The sequence below is a fragment of the Leptidea sinapis genome, chromosome 27, assembly GCF_905404315.1.
Source record: "Leptidea sinapis chromosome 27, ilLepSina1.1, whole genome shotgun sequence".
Classification (NCBI taxonomy): Eukaryota; Metazoa; Arthropoda; class Insecta; order Lepidoptera; family Pieridae; genus Leptidea; species Leptidea sinapis.
In genome coordinates, this window is record NC_066291.1 from 9,820,884 (window position 1) to 9,836,277 (window position 15,394).

At 34.9% G+C, this 15,394-nt stretch overlaps 1 protein-coding gene across 1 annotated transcript; it reads left to right on the forward strand.

Annotated features, from left to right (window-relative positions):
- The first annotated feature begins 804 nt into the window (after positions 1-804).
- LOC126972690 (alpha-tocopherol transfer protein-like) lies at positions 805-12,164 on the forward strand. The gene is made up of 7 exons (XM_050819585.1): positions 805-976; positions 1,855-2,011; positions 3,599-3,728; positions 9,192-9,323; positions 9,739-9,849; positions 10,428-10,533; positions 11,901-12,164. Exons 1-7 carry the CDS (start codon positions 838-840, stop codon positions 12,050-12,052), a joined length of 927 nt encoding a protein of 308 aa, XP_050675542.1. The 5' UTR covers positions 805-837; the 3' UTR covers positions 12,053-12,164.
- Positions 12,165-15,394: the final 3,230 nt, after the last annotated feature.

Sequence of the window (15,394 nt, forward strand, 5' to 3'; positions counted from 1 at the left end):
CACGTTACAATATCAAAATTGGTGCCTCGGTGACAGCAGATATCCTCCTTGATGAAAATGAATATAAGAAGGCAAATACCCAAAAGTGGTAGCAAAAAATTTACCCAGTTTTGTAGCTAAAGTCGGTTTTGCACATGGGTATGTTAAATACGCTGTGTCGATCAGTCGAGAGACCTGAGTCTGATTAAGGAAACAAGGACATCTGCGGAGTCACAGGGTGGTGGTGGCCGGCGCTTAAGTTGAAATGGATTCCAAAAATGTTGCAAAAATCCACATTAACTGTGGAGCACGGTGCCGCGTTGTTCTAGCCTCGTCAGTGCTCAGCGATAAGCAGTACTGTGCCCTCCTCAGAATATGACGAGCTCAAGAAAAAAGCTCAAGAAGGGATTACCCGAATCTGGCAGATCTGGTATCCTATTCGGAGAAAAACTCTTCAAGGAATGCTGTCGTATACGGTGGAAGTGGGGGATTGTGGGAATCGAACCGAAAGCCCTTACTGGCAACTAAGGGCTTTACGGTTTAAGAGGCGCTTACGACGCCCTTGGCCCGGTGACTTCCCTTTTTACCGCCCCGCGAAAGTACAACGGATTTTTGTAATATGTGCAAAAAATAGAAACGTTAAGCCACGTACGTTCATGAGATAGGTGCATTATATCTCTCGATATTTATTAAATTATACATTTATCTAAGATAGCAGCGCTCTGCGTTGATTACATCATATCAGGTAGGAGTATCACTGATATTATTGACTTTTCTGTTCAATACAAGTGTGATAAGTGCTGTGTGGTAGTTATTTCGTTGACATTACAAATTACTCGTATATTTTTTTTTTAAAACATGCACATCAGGCCGTTGATACCAGAGCTAGCTGAGAAAGCTAGAGTAGAATTGAATGAAGACCCAAAACGAATAGAAAGTGATTTGCAGCATATTAAGGAGTGGCTATCCAAGCAGTCACATCTAAGAGCAAGAACAGGTTAATAACACATTGTTGTTTGTAAGTTGGTTGAGATGAATTCTTGTAGCAGACTTCGTTATGCTCGCTTAAATGTCATTGTTTGTGGCAGCGTCGTGTGGCGGGTCGTTTCCTTACCTAAAATATGGATAGAGAGGTGATGGCTGGTTCACGCGTCATGTTTGCAAACGCTTCTCGTGGTGGCTGGATAATCCTGTGATCAGTAACTCTGCTACATGATGTTAATGTTTAAAAATAATATATTTATAAATTTTATTATATGTATTTTCATAGTGTTCATATAATGCTCCTAAAATAACTTTATTAGACTTACTATTGTTACTGCCTATAGACAAATAAAGGATGCAAGAGAGAAGAATATACTAGAATAGAATATCTCACGAAGATACAACACGGTTGAAGAGGAGAGCCAATCTATTGTTATTGTAACTGATTTTTAGTGTTTGGTTAAAAAAAGTGGTAGGTAACTTGCAACCAACCACTTTTTTAATATTAGTGAAACGCACACATGAAAATTGGTAACGCATCATCGGACTGTAAAGTCGTCTTTCCTTTCAACTATGTAATTCGGCAGGTCTTTGCTGCCGTCAATGTGTCGGCTATTCTAGAACCGAACGATATTTCACGTAACAATATCAAGAGGCCTTTTGGTAACATTGATTCTCTGGAATCCTGGAAGGTGCCCTCACCACCACCGCACCGCCTCTTTACACTTGTGTCGCCTATTTATCGTGAAGATGTCCTGCTTATAGTTTTTATTGATTTGCTAAGGCGCTTAAAACTATATAATTATTAACTTGAACGATATAAGTACAAATGTTGTTTTTACAAAACACATAAAGGTGTATATTTTTACAATTTGCGTGTAATTTTTACAGATGATCAATGGCTCCTAGCATTTTTGCGTGCGTGTAAACACAGCCTTGAGAGGACTAAGGAAAAGTTGGACTTGTACTATTCAATGCGAACTCTCGCTCCGGAATTTTTCTCGCTTAAAATAACTGAGGATGCGTTCAACCAGATTTTGGAATCTGGGTAATGTACATAATGAAATGGTTTTTAGGATATTCTTTGGTAAACGAAAATTTTACACAATTAAATAAAACATTGAGCAAGATTATTCATGCCAACTAGAGCAGCTCAACTGGCAAAATATAAACCGTTTGTACCTGATCGAGCAAACTCTAATCTCGGATATAACTCCCCACTGAATAGGCTGTTGCGTCAATACAACACTATAATACACAAATAAAATTTGAAAGACAATATTTTATGAACGATGCGGGATTCGAACCCACGACCTCCGGCGTTCCGTGCCGGCTCTAACCAACTGAGCTAACCGTTCGAGTACCGCCTCGTTATAAAATTCTGTTTGCTTTGTTCAACTCTCAGGTTGTGGCTTCATCTACAGGATCTATTTTACAGTTGATAACCTGCTCAACCCCAATATTTGCGTATTAGGAAATTGACTTGAGATGTCGCTCTTGTAAATCTAAACAATATGTTATATTTTTAAAGTGATAACCATCACTTCTAGGATTAATACACAAATAAAACTCGAAAAATAAAGTTCATAAAGTTTTTCAAATTTTATTTGTGTATTAATCCTAGAAGTGAGGGTTATCACTTTAAAAACATAACATATCGTCAACACTATAATTTCAAACAAGCGACCTATAGATGTTTTTGGAGATACAGTAGCACAATTTAAGAGGACCCTGACACTCTGATTAGTAAAATGTAATGACCTTATTTATAATAAAAAACACATTGACAAAATATATTGTATATTGTATTTTAGTGATTATATTGAAGTGACTGTATTGTAGCTTGTAATGATTTGTGGAATTAATCTATCTTTTTATATTGTTTTGACATAGGTTATTGTTTTGTTATAGGACTTCAATTTACTTTTATATAATTAAGAACTAAATTGTTTGTATGTTTATGTGCATTATGTGTTAACCTGTAAATGCAGGAACACGATTTTTGGACTAATGTTACAATCTTATGAATTGACATGTGTATTCTATGTTGGTGGACCTTGAATAAATAAATTAATAAATAAACAGTGGGGGGCAACGGCGCCTATTTCTACCGTGACGCAGTAATGTGTAAACATTAGTGAAATTACTGGGCAAATGAGACTTAGCATCTTATGTCTCAAGGTGATGAGCGGAAGTGTGGTGCCGGTCGGAATTTTTAGGTTTTTCAAGAATCCTGAGCGGCACTAGATTTTTATGGGCAAGGCGTATCAATTACCATCAGCTGAACGTCCGGCTCGCCTCGCCCCTTATTATAATAAAAATACACTTTTAAAAGAATTAAAACGCGTGTCACTGTGTTTTTACATTGATTGTTATTTTAGATAACTCGACGACGTAGAGCACAGTTTCAGGGGGAATGCGGTTGAAAAAAATAATAATTAAAATGTAACCTTTACGTAAAAGAACAGTGACAATTACACGCGTTTTAATCCTTTGAAAAGTGTTTTATTTAAATGGGTTGGTTGATCTTAATATAAGCTTGATTTCGACGATACCTTAGTAAATCCTTGTCTTATTTTACTCTATAAAATATAATCAATCTTTTATCTCCTTTACGTTTGTTTCAATATTTCAGTGCTATTGTAATACTTCCCAAATTATCTTCTCCTGATGGTGAGCGAGTTGTTATATACAGACCTGGTCTTATCGACGCTGAGAATTATAAAATAACCGATTTTATCGGAGTGTCAAACGCAATGCAGAGGGTGAGTGACTACTCGTATCAATAATTCATTATGTTCCATGAGATCATCCTACGATACCAAACTTGCTGTAAGTCTTGTCCAAAAACGAATACTGTTAATAACAACTTCGGCTAAGTAAAATCAACAAAACATAATATGTCCCCATGCCGTTTTATTTTAGGAATATAAAATATTTTGACAGTTATAATCCAAAAGTTCTTATAAAACACACGCTTATTATAATAATGCGAAGAGGGAACTAAGATAAAACTAACTAAAAATTCAGTTAAACGTCGGCCAAACTAAAAGTTTCTGTTTTGGCTTCTTGTAACACACTTATTTAAAAAGAATTACTGGTATTTGGAAAATGAATACTCCAAAAGGAGGAAACATTTTAATTGGCTCTCGATGGACTCCGCATGTTTTAACGAATGGCCAGATACAACTGCGTGAGTGGTGCCATTAAAAGATATAAACTTGTAAGAAAAATAATATCTCTTTGACTGTACTATTTGTATCTTGTGGCTTGCCTTGATGACAAAAAAGGGACATAAAAAAAAGTAAAATGTTGTTATCAACTTTTTTAAAACGCGTTTGTTTGTTTCATTTGTGTTACTATATTTCACAATTTTTTTGATTAGCGAATTTGTATCTCGATTGTTACGTATTTAATGGACGCCATTTTGAAAAAGTGGAGTACGATGCCGATCGTACTCCTTTTTTTATCAGGTACGCTAAGATCATGTAATAAAATGTAAAGTAGATCCTGTAGATGAAGCCGGAACCCGAGAGGGTTCGCGTCCCACTCGTTCGTTCATAAATTTTGGTTACAAATTTAATTTGTATCTACTATGATACGATAAACAATAATAACAGTCGTGGTATAATGGTCGATTATTAATAAAGCTTTTGAAAGAAATGTTAGTAAAAACATACTTAGAACGTATATGCCAAGCTGGTAAGAATCGGACAATCACGAAATGTTCATTATATTTAAATAAGTTAAGAATATAATGAAGATACTTCAAAGTACACGACTCTTACGCTTATTACATCTTAAAGTTTGGGTGCAGCTGCTAAATCGCACATTCTACAACTACAACTTGCGCAGACTCATTCTTAAAATTAATATGCTTTTTAAAACCGAGGTTATTCCCAAGATATCAGCTATATCGAAATGCACATATACTTATCGTTAGACAACTGTTTATACTTAAAGCAATTTTAAGACAACACAAAAGTATAAATTAAAAAAAATACAAAGTAATAGAGATCAAAAAAAGACGATACCGGCGATATGAAGTTTGTAAAAAACCTCGTTTTAGGACTGCTACGTTAGGAAGTTCTCCTGCTGTCAAGGTCCGAATTTATAACTCTATAACAAGGCATTTAATACATTAAATTTAATTAGTAAAACATATTATTCTTGCAAGAAAGAATCAATAATATGACAAGTATTGCTGTACTATTGTAACTACATACTATTACAATACTAGATATTGGGAGAAATATACATATTTGATTTTGATTTGATATCGTAACGTTAAGTCTGGATACCGTAAATTAGCAATTAGGTGAAAATTATGGGCATGCCGCACTTTATAGAAAGATAATGTATTAGTCCGAAAAAATAATCAAACAAAACCAACCTGCTTGATTCTAATAATAAATGTAATTTTGTTCAAAGTTTATCTCAAGCCGCTTTCTCTCAATTTCATAATTTTAAATTGAATTAAATTATACAGTTCTCCAGTTATACATACAGTTCAGTACATATTAAAGAATTTAATATGTACTGAACTGAGATTAAATCAATCTTAATTGTTATTCTATCGTGCATACAGCTCATGTCCTTTCGTATTATCTTTTTGTAGATATCAATATCTAGTTTGTTCCTGTGATTAGATTTGAGGTAATCCTCAGTAACAAAACATTCAGCTGTCAAACAGACAACAATCGCTGACTGTTTTATCTAGCGCCGACAGCAAGTCGAGCAAGACTTCAAGACAATTCTCCTGAGCCTGATATTCTGAGAGGCGCTCGTCATAATGAGACATAAGATGTGAAGGCTGAGATCTATAAAGCGAACTTAGACTTTGCTCAGACTGACCTAGCTAGTTGAGACTTAGGAAAAACACAGACTATAAGCCGAACAAAAAGGAGATCAACACTACTTGCGTCATCACAACAGCTGTTGTTAGAAGTTTTAAAATTCCCGTATAAATACACTGTCTGCTGTCACCCACAGCTATCACACATGTAAAAATGCGTTCCGTTTCTCATACCACATATCAAGACCGTAATTCGCATACTTAAATCATTCATCGATTTCCAATTATTTCAATAAATTAAAAATCAGATAAGTTTTGGATATTGTTACAATTTAGTATACATTATTTTGTTAAAGTTTGTTTAACAATAATAACAACAATAATCGACAATGTACTGTGTGTAATGAATAGCTCGCTTGGCCTTTCTATTGGGTTGTCTTAGCTCAACATAATCTCAGCAATCAAATGACTCAAATGACCAAATCAAAGCTTGTGCATAGATTGAACTCTGCTGAGTTTTACGTGAGTAAAGTCCAAGTAAAGTATGAGTACGCTCTCGTCTACCACAGTCATTTCTCTAGCTGCGGCATCCTTCAAATAAGGACAAACAATAATGAGCGCTGCTGTTTTTTTTTATGGAATAGGAGGACAAACGAGCGTACGGGTCACCTGTTGTTAAGTGATCACCGCCGCCCACAATCTCTTGCAACACCAGAGGAATCACAGGAGCGTTGCCGGTCTTTAAGGAAGGTGTACGCGCTTTTTTTGAAGGTATCGTTTGTAGGCAGAGAGAGCCGCTGTAGTACTTAAAAGAGTTTCTCCAAAGTAGCCTACCACTTGTGAAATGTTTGCAGCATATCTATTTTACATCTTTAATTATAAAATAGTATTAGTGCTATTATTAATTATGCCCCATAATCTATTGAGTTTAAAATAATCGTGAGTGAAACGTATTTGTAAACTATTTAGCTTAGGAACACACACATTACCCAAAGAATTACCATTAGACATGACATCAAAAAGAATTCTAAAGGAATCAATTTTGAGAAAATAAATGCCTTTCATGCCTTTTTACCTCTAAAAACTATCTCGAGAGACATGCCTGATGATGATGGTTCTAAACAACCCCAGTAACTTAAACGAATCTCCTGTACTGTGTAGATACTTCGGTTGGATGTTGTCCTGTGTCCAAGATGATGATGATGGCTTGTGTCGTAGACAATAAGAGTTTTTTTTTCTGTATCTTTTTTTCCCAATTTACTTAATCATAAATGTATGCACAGTTGGTACTTAAATTTTATATCTCGCAAAACTGTTGCAATGTTTGTTGGCGAGTTGACGCTCTCTCTTCTTATTATACCTAATTTATTCCTTATATACACTATTACTAATACACATATGATATTATATTACTTAGTTATTAATTCATAAAATTATATTCAAAAAATAATATAGAAAACATAGTAAAATCTTACCTGTATACATATAACTAAACTATACTACTTTAAATATTAAGACTTACGTGGAGACGTTAAAGAAGTGTGACTCTTTTAATTTTTTCTTAAGTACTCTTTTACAGTCTTTTTAATCTAATAATAAAATAATAATATAATAATCTCCTAACCATTCTATACTGTTAAATATTTTAGGCACAACATATTCCCTTAATTTTTCAAAGTCAAAGTCAAAGTTTTTATTTGCATAAACATGTTATATTGATGTCACATAAATATTATTAAGTACATGTTTGCCACATTTATGACGTGCAAATTTTATAAAATACATTTCTAAATCATTAGTTACAATAATATAAATATAACAAAAGATTAGTAGCAGTATTATATAGTATATAGTCAAGTTTTTAGTTGAAAATATTCGTCTAATGAATATAAGCAGTTTTAACTAAGGTATATTTTCAATTTAGATGAGAAATTCCTATTTGACGATACCTGTCTTATTATTTTTGGGATGTGATTATAGATTTTTATGCACATACACAAACAGTTTCTCTGAAGTAATGGAGTTCTACAGCAAGGTACTTGTAGTTTGGTTCCCTGGATGAGAAAAGAGAAGTGTTTTCATGTTTACTGAATTCGCTAAATTTTTTTCGATAAAACATACAGCACTCAAAAATGTATAATTCAACAATTGTAAATGAGTTATATTTTTTTAGTTTTCCCCGTAGTAGTTACATATTTTTAGTATTATATATATATATATATATATATACATATACATATATATATATATATATTCCTGATATTTTTCCTCAAATTGTCCCTCAGTTTGATAAGGTTTTTAAATCTATTTTTTTTTTATATGAGAGGGGGCAAACGGGCAAGCGGCTCACGGGATGGGGAGAGGTGAGGCAACCGCCCACGGACATCCGCAACAACAGGTGTGTCAAGAAATGCGTTGCCGGCCTTTAAGGTGGGAGTATGCTTTTTTCTTGAAGGTCCCTAAGTCGTATCTGTTCGGGAAGACCGCTGCCGGTAGTTGATTCCACAAAATGGCTGTGCGAGGCAAGAAATTTCGAACAAAACGCGCGGTTGTGGAATGCCAGACGTCTACGTGATGCGGATGGTACTTTGCACATAATGTCCGATGGTGGTATTCGGCCGCTGGAATCAACCCGAACAGCTCCTCTGAGCACTCCCCGTGATAAATGCGGTAGAAGATGCAGAGAGAACCCACATCTCTACGCAATGCTAGAGAATCAAGCCGATCGGAGATGACTTGACCGTCGATGATTCGAGCCGCTCTTCGTTGTATGCGGTCAAATGGAAGAAGCTGGTACTGGGGAGCACCCGCCCAGAGGTGAGAACAGTACTCCATGTGAGGCCGAATTTGCGCCTTATAAAGTTGCAGGCGATGGCTTTTAGTGAAGTACTGTCTCGCCTTACTGAGTACACCAAGCTTTTTAAAGGCCAGATTGGCCTTCTCTTCCAGGTGACCACGGAACTGAACGTCGCTCGATATATCGACGCCAAGTATGCCAATACAGGCTGTGACAGTTAGAGGAGTGATCTCGAATCGAGGGGATACGACAAAGGGAGACTTTTTAGTGGTGAACGCACAAACTTGTGTCTTCTTGGGGTTGAATTGGACTAAATTATGTCGGCCCCATTCCGAGACTTTGCAAAGCATAGTCTCGATTTCAGACACAAGTTCGTTCCGGTTCTCGTCGACGCTATCCCGGGACATGTTGGCACGTATTGTATATATATTTGAATATCTTAGATAACTGAGGTCATAACTTTAGCGATCCACTGCGTTATGTTCTCAATTTCTCTACGTTGTTTGTATTGCATAAAACCTTTAATGACACAAAATGCGTTCTCTTTTTAAATTTCCTGCATATAATTATTTTAAAGGCTGAGTAGTACTTGCCAATACTGTGTACAATTTTTATTATACAAATTATTAATTTCAGATATTGCTCGTGGAGGATGACAATACAGTTGTGTCTGGTATACGTACCATTATGGATTGGGAAGGATTGAGTATGTCATTCTTTTTACAAGTAACACCGAGTCTAATGAAGAAAATGGCTGTTTTCTCTCAGGTATTAAAGCAGTCCTAATGATCCCAGTAGATACAAACGTTCGTATATAAAATGAATGTTTGTTTCCGAGCCGTGATGTATTTATTTTATGTGTTTCACTCGCCAACATTTTTTTTATGAAAACGAGGGACGAGACTTGCAGGACGTTCAATTGATGGACATTGATACGCCCCGCCCATTACAATAGATTCCAAAAAGCGAGAGCTGTAGAACTCGTAGATTGGAATAAATTGTAATTATAATTGTAACAAATAAAAAAAATCTTATGAATATATTCACAATACTATGATTACATAAAATTAAAACTATCATTACAAGGAAGCATATCAAGAATACTGGCAGCATTTCAGCGTTGGATAGCTAGGCTGATCCGTTCACCGTTGTAATTGTTATTTTAATTTTATTTTTTATTCAGGATGCGTCCCCACTGCGCTTTAAAGGTGGGCACTATGTTAATGTCGGCGGCGGATTTGAGAAGATTTTCAACGCTATGAAAGTTTTCCTTAATGAAAAGACTAAAAGCAGGGTAAGAATATTCCAGTCAGAAAAATAAACTAAACATGAATTAAAATTAGATCTTTTAGATCGAACATGATTTCTTAAAATATAAACAGAATGATTATCAAGTTTTATTGCAAAAAAAAGGGTGTACGCACGCAAGAAGTTATACTTGTTTGACGTAATAAAAGCAAAAATCCTTAAAATTATTTATTCCTCCTGCTATTCTACGTTTGCAGAAAGAACAATATTATAAATCTTGCAAATATAGCTTTGACATTTAACTATTAAATAACGAATACGGCTGTATGTGCTTGAACCCTTTGCCTGTCCTAATAATGGACGAAGAAACCAAAAAGTTAACCGAATGTCGCAAACCTCAGAATTTTTTTGGAACCAACTTCACCCTGTTACTTTTGTGTTATAATGATGCGCGCGCATCTCAAAATTTCATTTTCATAATTTTTTCAAAACGCGCGTAAAGAAGTATAACTTCAATAAAATATTTGAATTATTATACATCACTGTTAATGAAGAATGGACTAAAAATCCCAAACAAAACACTCGATATTATAAGGAAATATTAATATTGAGTATCATTTACAGCTATACGTTCACAACAAAAATTTCGACGAACTTTATAAAACAATTCCAAAAGAAATATTACCAGTCGAGTACGGCGGCAATGGAGGAACTATTCCAGAAATCACGGGTAATATTTCATGTTTTTTTTATTATTTATGAAAATAAGGGACGAGACGAGCAGGAGATTCAGCTGATGGTGATTGATACACCCTACCCATTACAATGCAGTGCCGTTCAGGATTCTTGAAAAACTCAAAAATTCTGAGCGGCACTCCAATTGCGCTCGTCACCTTGAGACATAAGATGTTAAGTGTCATTTGCCCATTAATTTTACTACCTACGGCGCCCTTCAGACCGAAACACAGTAATGTTTACATATTACTGCTTCACGGCAGAAAAAGGCGCCGTTGTGGTACCCATAATCTAGCCGGCTTCCTGTGCAAAGGAGCCTCCCACTGGTATGTTGGTTATATTGTTTTCTTCTGTACCTGTCTAATAACTGAAATAACCTACTATTTATACAGGATGGTAAAAAGTCATGACGCTACCCAATGATGCTATGATTTTTGCAAATGACGGCATTATCATTTCTGTTTTGACATGTTGCCGAGAGCCAGCTTCCAATTTCCATTCGCACGGCTCTGTTTACTTTTTTTTGGCTGAAATGACGACTTTTCTCCATAAAGTTTGTCGAACTCCACTAAAAAGTACTGTATAAATTGTATAAGTGTAGCCTCAAAAGCCTTACAGGATTATGTAGGACAGTACTCATCTTTTGACCGAAATTCAGATAGGATTCCCCTTTTCAAATGACGAGATTAACCTATAAAATATAATAAACCTGTTTTTTGATATCTAGCAAAACTGTACCTATCCTTTACATACTGTTTATGTGTATATTACTTGTGAATATTACATATTTGATATCCCTACTAATATTATAAATGGGAATGTAAGTTTGTTTGTTACGCGTATATGCCTTTTATTTTTAAAAACCCTTTATCTACGCGGATAAAGTCGAGGCCATCAGCTAGTTATAATATAAGTACAAGAATAAATTATATAATGCTACCCACGGACCAGTAAAATAAGAAGAACTCCGCATCACCTTACATATAGTGAGGCAACAAAACAAGCCGGTAAACGTGTAAATACATAGCCCCACGCATTCACTTACAGTAATACAAGCCGATCGGCCGCCATTATGAGATTTGCCATCGTCTGTGACATATCGGTTTGCGTATATTAATAATATTTTAAAAATGCCGTCGTGCGTTGTGAAAAAGTGTAAAAACAATACTATAAAAGTATTTGTGGATATATGATTATTTAAGTCAGAAAAACTTGTGTATCTGGTATACACCGTAACCGCACACACACTAGCATAAAGGTGCTTCACTTGCTAATATCACGAGTCCTTCTTTTTTTACTAGTCCGTGAATGCTACCTAGATATAATGAAAGATTCTAACAATTTTTCGTTTTTTAAAAACAGCGGCATGGAAAAAGAAACTCCTTGAATATAAGGATTGGCTCGCAGAAGAAGAGTCGTTCGGTTCAGATGAGAGTAAGAGACCGGGAAAACCGAAGACTGCTGAGGAAATGTTTGGAGTCGAGGGTTCTTTCAGACAGCTAGAGTTCGATTAAAAGAAATATTTTTAACTTATTGTAAATGGTTTTTTGTATCTTCCATTTTTCCAAAATTATACTAAACATCTTCAATAATATTGTATTCAAAAATATATGTATTTCATTTGAAGTAAGCCTTTTATTGTCTTCAACTATGTATCTGCGATTTCACGAGCTCAAGGGGAGGGTGACGTTTTGGATACGAAAGGTGTTCTAAAATTTATATGATAAAAATATTTTCATATCACTTTCTCTATCTTTATAAATGTTTATTGTACGACATTATATAGTAATACATATAAAAAAAAGCCCGCTGAGTTTGAGCCTGAGGCAGTCTATTTTGTTTTTGAAGTTCATTAAGTGATTATGAATCCTATTTTGAATAAAAATAATTGAACTTGAATAAGGTCGAATAAAATATCGAAACAGAAAAGATGAAAGAAGATATTAATTATTTAAATTATAAGATTGTTATAAAATTTATAGATGATTTATAACTTACCATATTCTTTTGCTGTTTTGAGAACTGTAAGAAAGAGAAAAAGTTATAGCTGAAGAAACTAAAAAACTAAGAGTAAAAAATAATTTTGAAGTCTGACCCTGGCGATATTATAAAGCAAAAAATACTGTTAAAGTCAGAATATACCAAAATCCTATTAATAACAAAAAAAAAATATCGCGTGTAATGAATATTCCCCCCAGAAAACTATCGCGTGTCATTAAATAAAACCTGAAGGTTTTGCTTTTCGTCGATATCGTTGCTGTCCAGATACGAGAAAGAAAAGAACAAATAATATATGTATTTCACTGATGAAAAAAAAAAGGAGTGTGGGCTTAAGACCGCATGGCAGAAGCGAAAACTTCATTGGTTATTCATATATATTGGTATTAGTTAGAATGATAAACCACTAACTACATACACTAACCTCACAATGTAAACCAAATAATTGTTAAAATAATAATTATTACGTACCCAATAATAACTATTGAGTTAATAATGACAATTATGAAAAATTTTTATTATTGAAGAAGGCGTTACTTTGCGGAAATCCATAATTATACAAATGATTTAAGTGTTCTTTAGTGTTAATTCCGCCAATATTTGTTTTGAAACAATTCGACACGTGTTTCGCCTCTACACGTGGCATCCTCAGGACGTGTTGTCTCCCCAAAATCTGGCACGAGACTGAAAAAATGACAATTATAACGAATTAATTGAATACACTGAACACAGCGACACCACAGCGCAGAGCAGCTGACTCTTTCTAGATCGGGTACACTCGACGGTCCTGAGTTCACCGCCATTTTGCCTCAGAGCGTGACGGATCAGCCTAACCTGTGGTAGTAACCACAGTAGACATATGTAACAGTACGGAAATCCCCTACAAACGTTCGAAATGACACACTCACTCAAACATGCGCATCGACGAGGCCCCTAGGCGGTTTTCGCGGTCATAACGATTCGAGTGTCACGTTGTTATTTGTTTCCGCGATCTTTTTAAAAATGTTTATACTTTTTTAAAGTCGGTTAGAAAAATAACCTGACAACCCTATTGCTTCAGTGGAGTGTACGCACATGTAGGTAAGTATTGTATCAACAAGGCTTGGTTTCCACACTGAAACATATGTCTATTGTGCACTAGGTAGTACCTACGAATAAATGTGTATGCGGTGCGCCAAAATAAGTATTCCCTTTAAATTTCAGAACTAGAAGCACTACAATCCCAGGAAGGAAATCTCTGAAATAAGCAGTGACTAAATTTCCCGTGAAAACAGGGGTTATAACCACAGATTCGTTCATTATGCAGTCTTTGAGTCTATCTGGCCATATAGGTAGTTATTTTAAATAGAACTCTGTTTTAATAATAGGTAACTTCGATAAATAATAACGCCTGACTTTTTCTTCGAGCAATTTATTGGTTTTACTAATTGATTAAATTTACTTATCAGGCATCAACAACTGATTATTTTATTCATTATACTGCTATTTTGCCACCATTTTTGGTACCATTTTCTAATTATTTGAGTCATTTGTTAATCAATACAAAAAATGAATACAACTTTTGAATAAATATTAGGTCCCTACTGTCATCATACTATAAAAAAATTCATTCTGTTAAATAACACCAAAAGTATCGACTAGAGTTGGTTGGGTGATTTATTAAGATAACATTATCAGATAAAGCTATTTCTATCAAGTCAAACAGGTGAATTGTTTCAAATATTTGTTTATTATATTTTTAAAATTAAAAAAAAATCGAAAAAAAAAAGTTGAACCTTTGTGCCCACATATCGTCTAATATATAAAATTCTCGTGTCATGGTGTTAAACTTTGAACTCCTCCGAAACGGCTTGACCGATTCTCATGAAATTTTGAGTGCATATTGGGTAGGTCTGAGAATCGGACAACATCTATTTTTCATCCCCCTTAATGTTAAGGGTGGTCCACACGATTTTTTTTTTAATTTTTTTGACATTTTTTTTTAATTTGTTTGATTATGAGTCAGCATTAAAAAATACATACAACTTCAAATTTTCACCCATCTACGATCAACAATTACTTTTGTATCGCGATTTTAATATCGGCAATACAACGTTTGCTGGTCCAGCTAGTTACTATATATAAACGCAGTTTAGTAATCGTCACATGAATGCGTAATAAAAAATTATTTAATAAAGATAAAAGGGTTAAAGACTAAATAATAAGAAAGTCATTAGGACTTTTGCCTGCTTTGATTATGCTACGACCACACTACCTTACTATCTACTAGCCTACACTAATTATGGTATTAATTTGAGAGGGAAGTGATGTGACTAAGGACTAGGGTTTTCGGATGTGTGACTTATTTCACCGGGTTTATTTCTTAACGGTATACCGTATATACCATATTCGTTGGGATTAATAAATAACTGCCATAAATCATGGTAACTTTTGTATTTTTTTTTACGTGAAACTTTTATTACATCGTCTCAAACTTTTTCGCCTGTGTGTTGCATGTCGCGTGACGGTGGGGCAGCGCCTATAGTTCGCATATTGGATGCAATTGCATTCGGGTGGAAGAGTAGGTTCGCACCCCACACACTTGATAAAGGTTTTTTATTTTATGAAAATGTAAAGCATAATATATATTTTTTTTCTATGCTGATATTAATACCCATGTTATTTTGTGAAAAAAAGTTTCACTTGCATCGTGGTTTCATAAAATCACACAATTTCCTTTTTTATATAAGAGGGGGCAAACTGGCAAGAGATTCATGTGATGGGATGTGGTGAGGCAGCTGGCCATGGATATCTGCAACACCAGTTAATTTGGGAGTATGCTCTAAGCTATAAGGCTCGTAAGTCGGGTCGGCTCGAGA

What these genes read in the sequence shown, in the direction of transcription:
- LOC126972690 (XM_050819585.1), top strand. Translation starts at nt 838, where the DNA reads ATGCACATCAGGCCGTTGATACCAGAGCTAGCTGAGAAAGCTAGAGTA. An exon ending in TGTCAAACGCAATGCAGAGG is followed by an intron (nt 3,729 to 9,191) that starts GTGAGTGACTAC and finishes TATTAATTTCAG; the next exon opens with ATATTGCTCGTGGAGGATGA. An exon ending in AACTATTCCAGAAATCACGG is followed by an intron (nt 10,534 to 11,900) that starts GTAATATTTCAT and finishes TTTTAAAAACAG; the next exon opens with CGGCATGGAAAAAGAAACTC.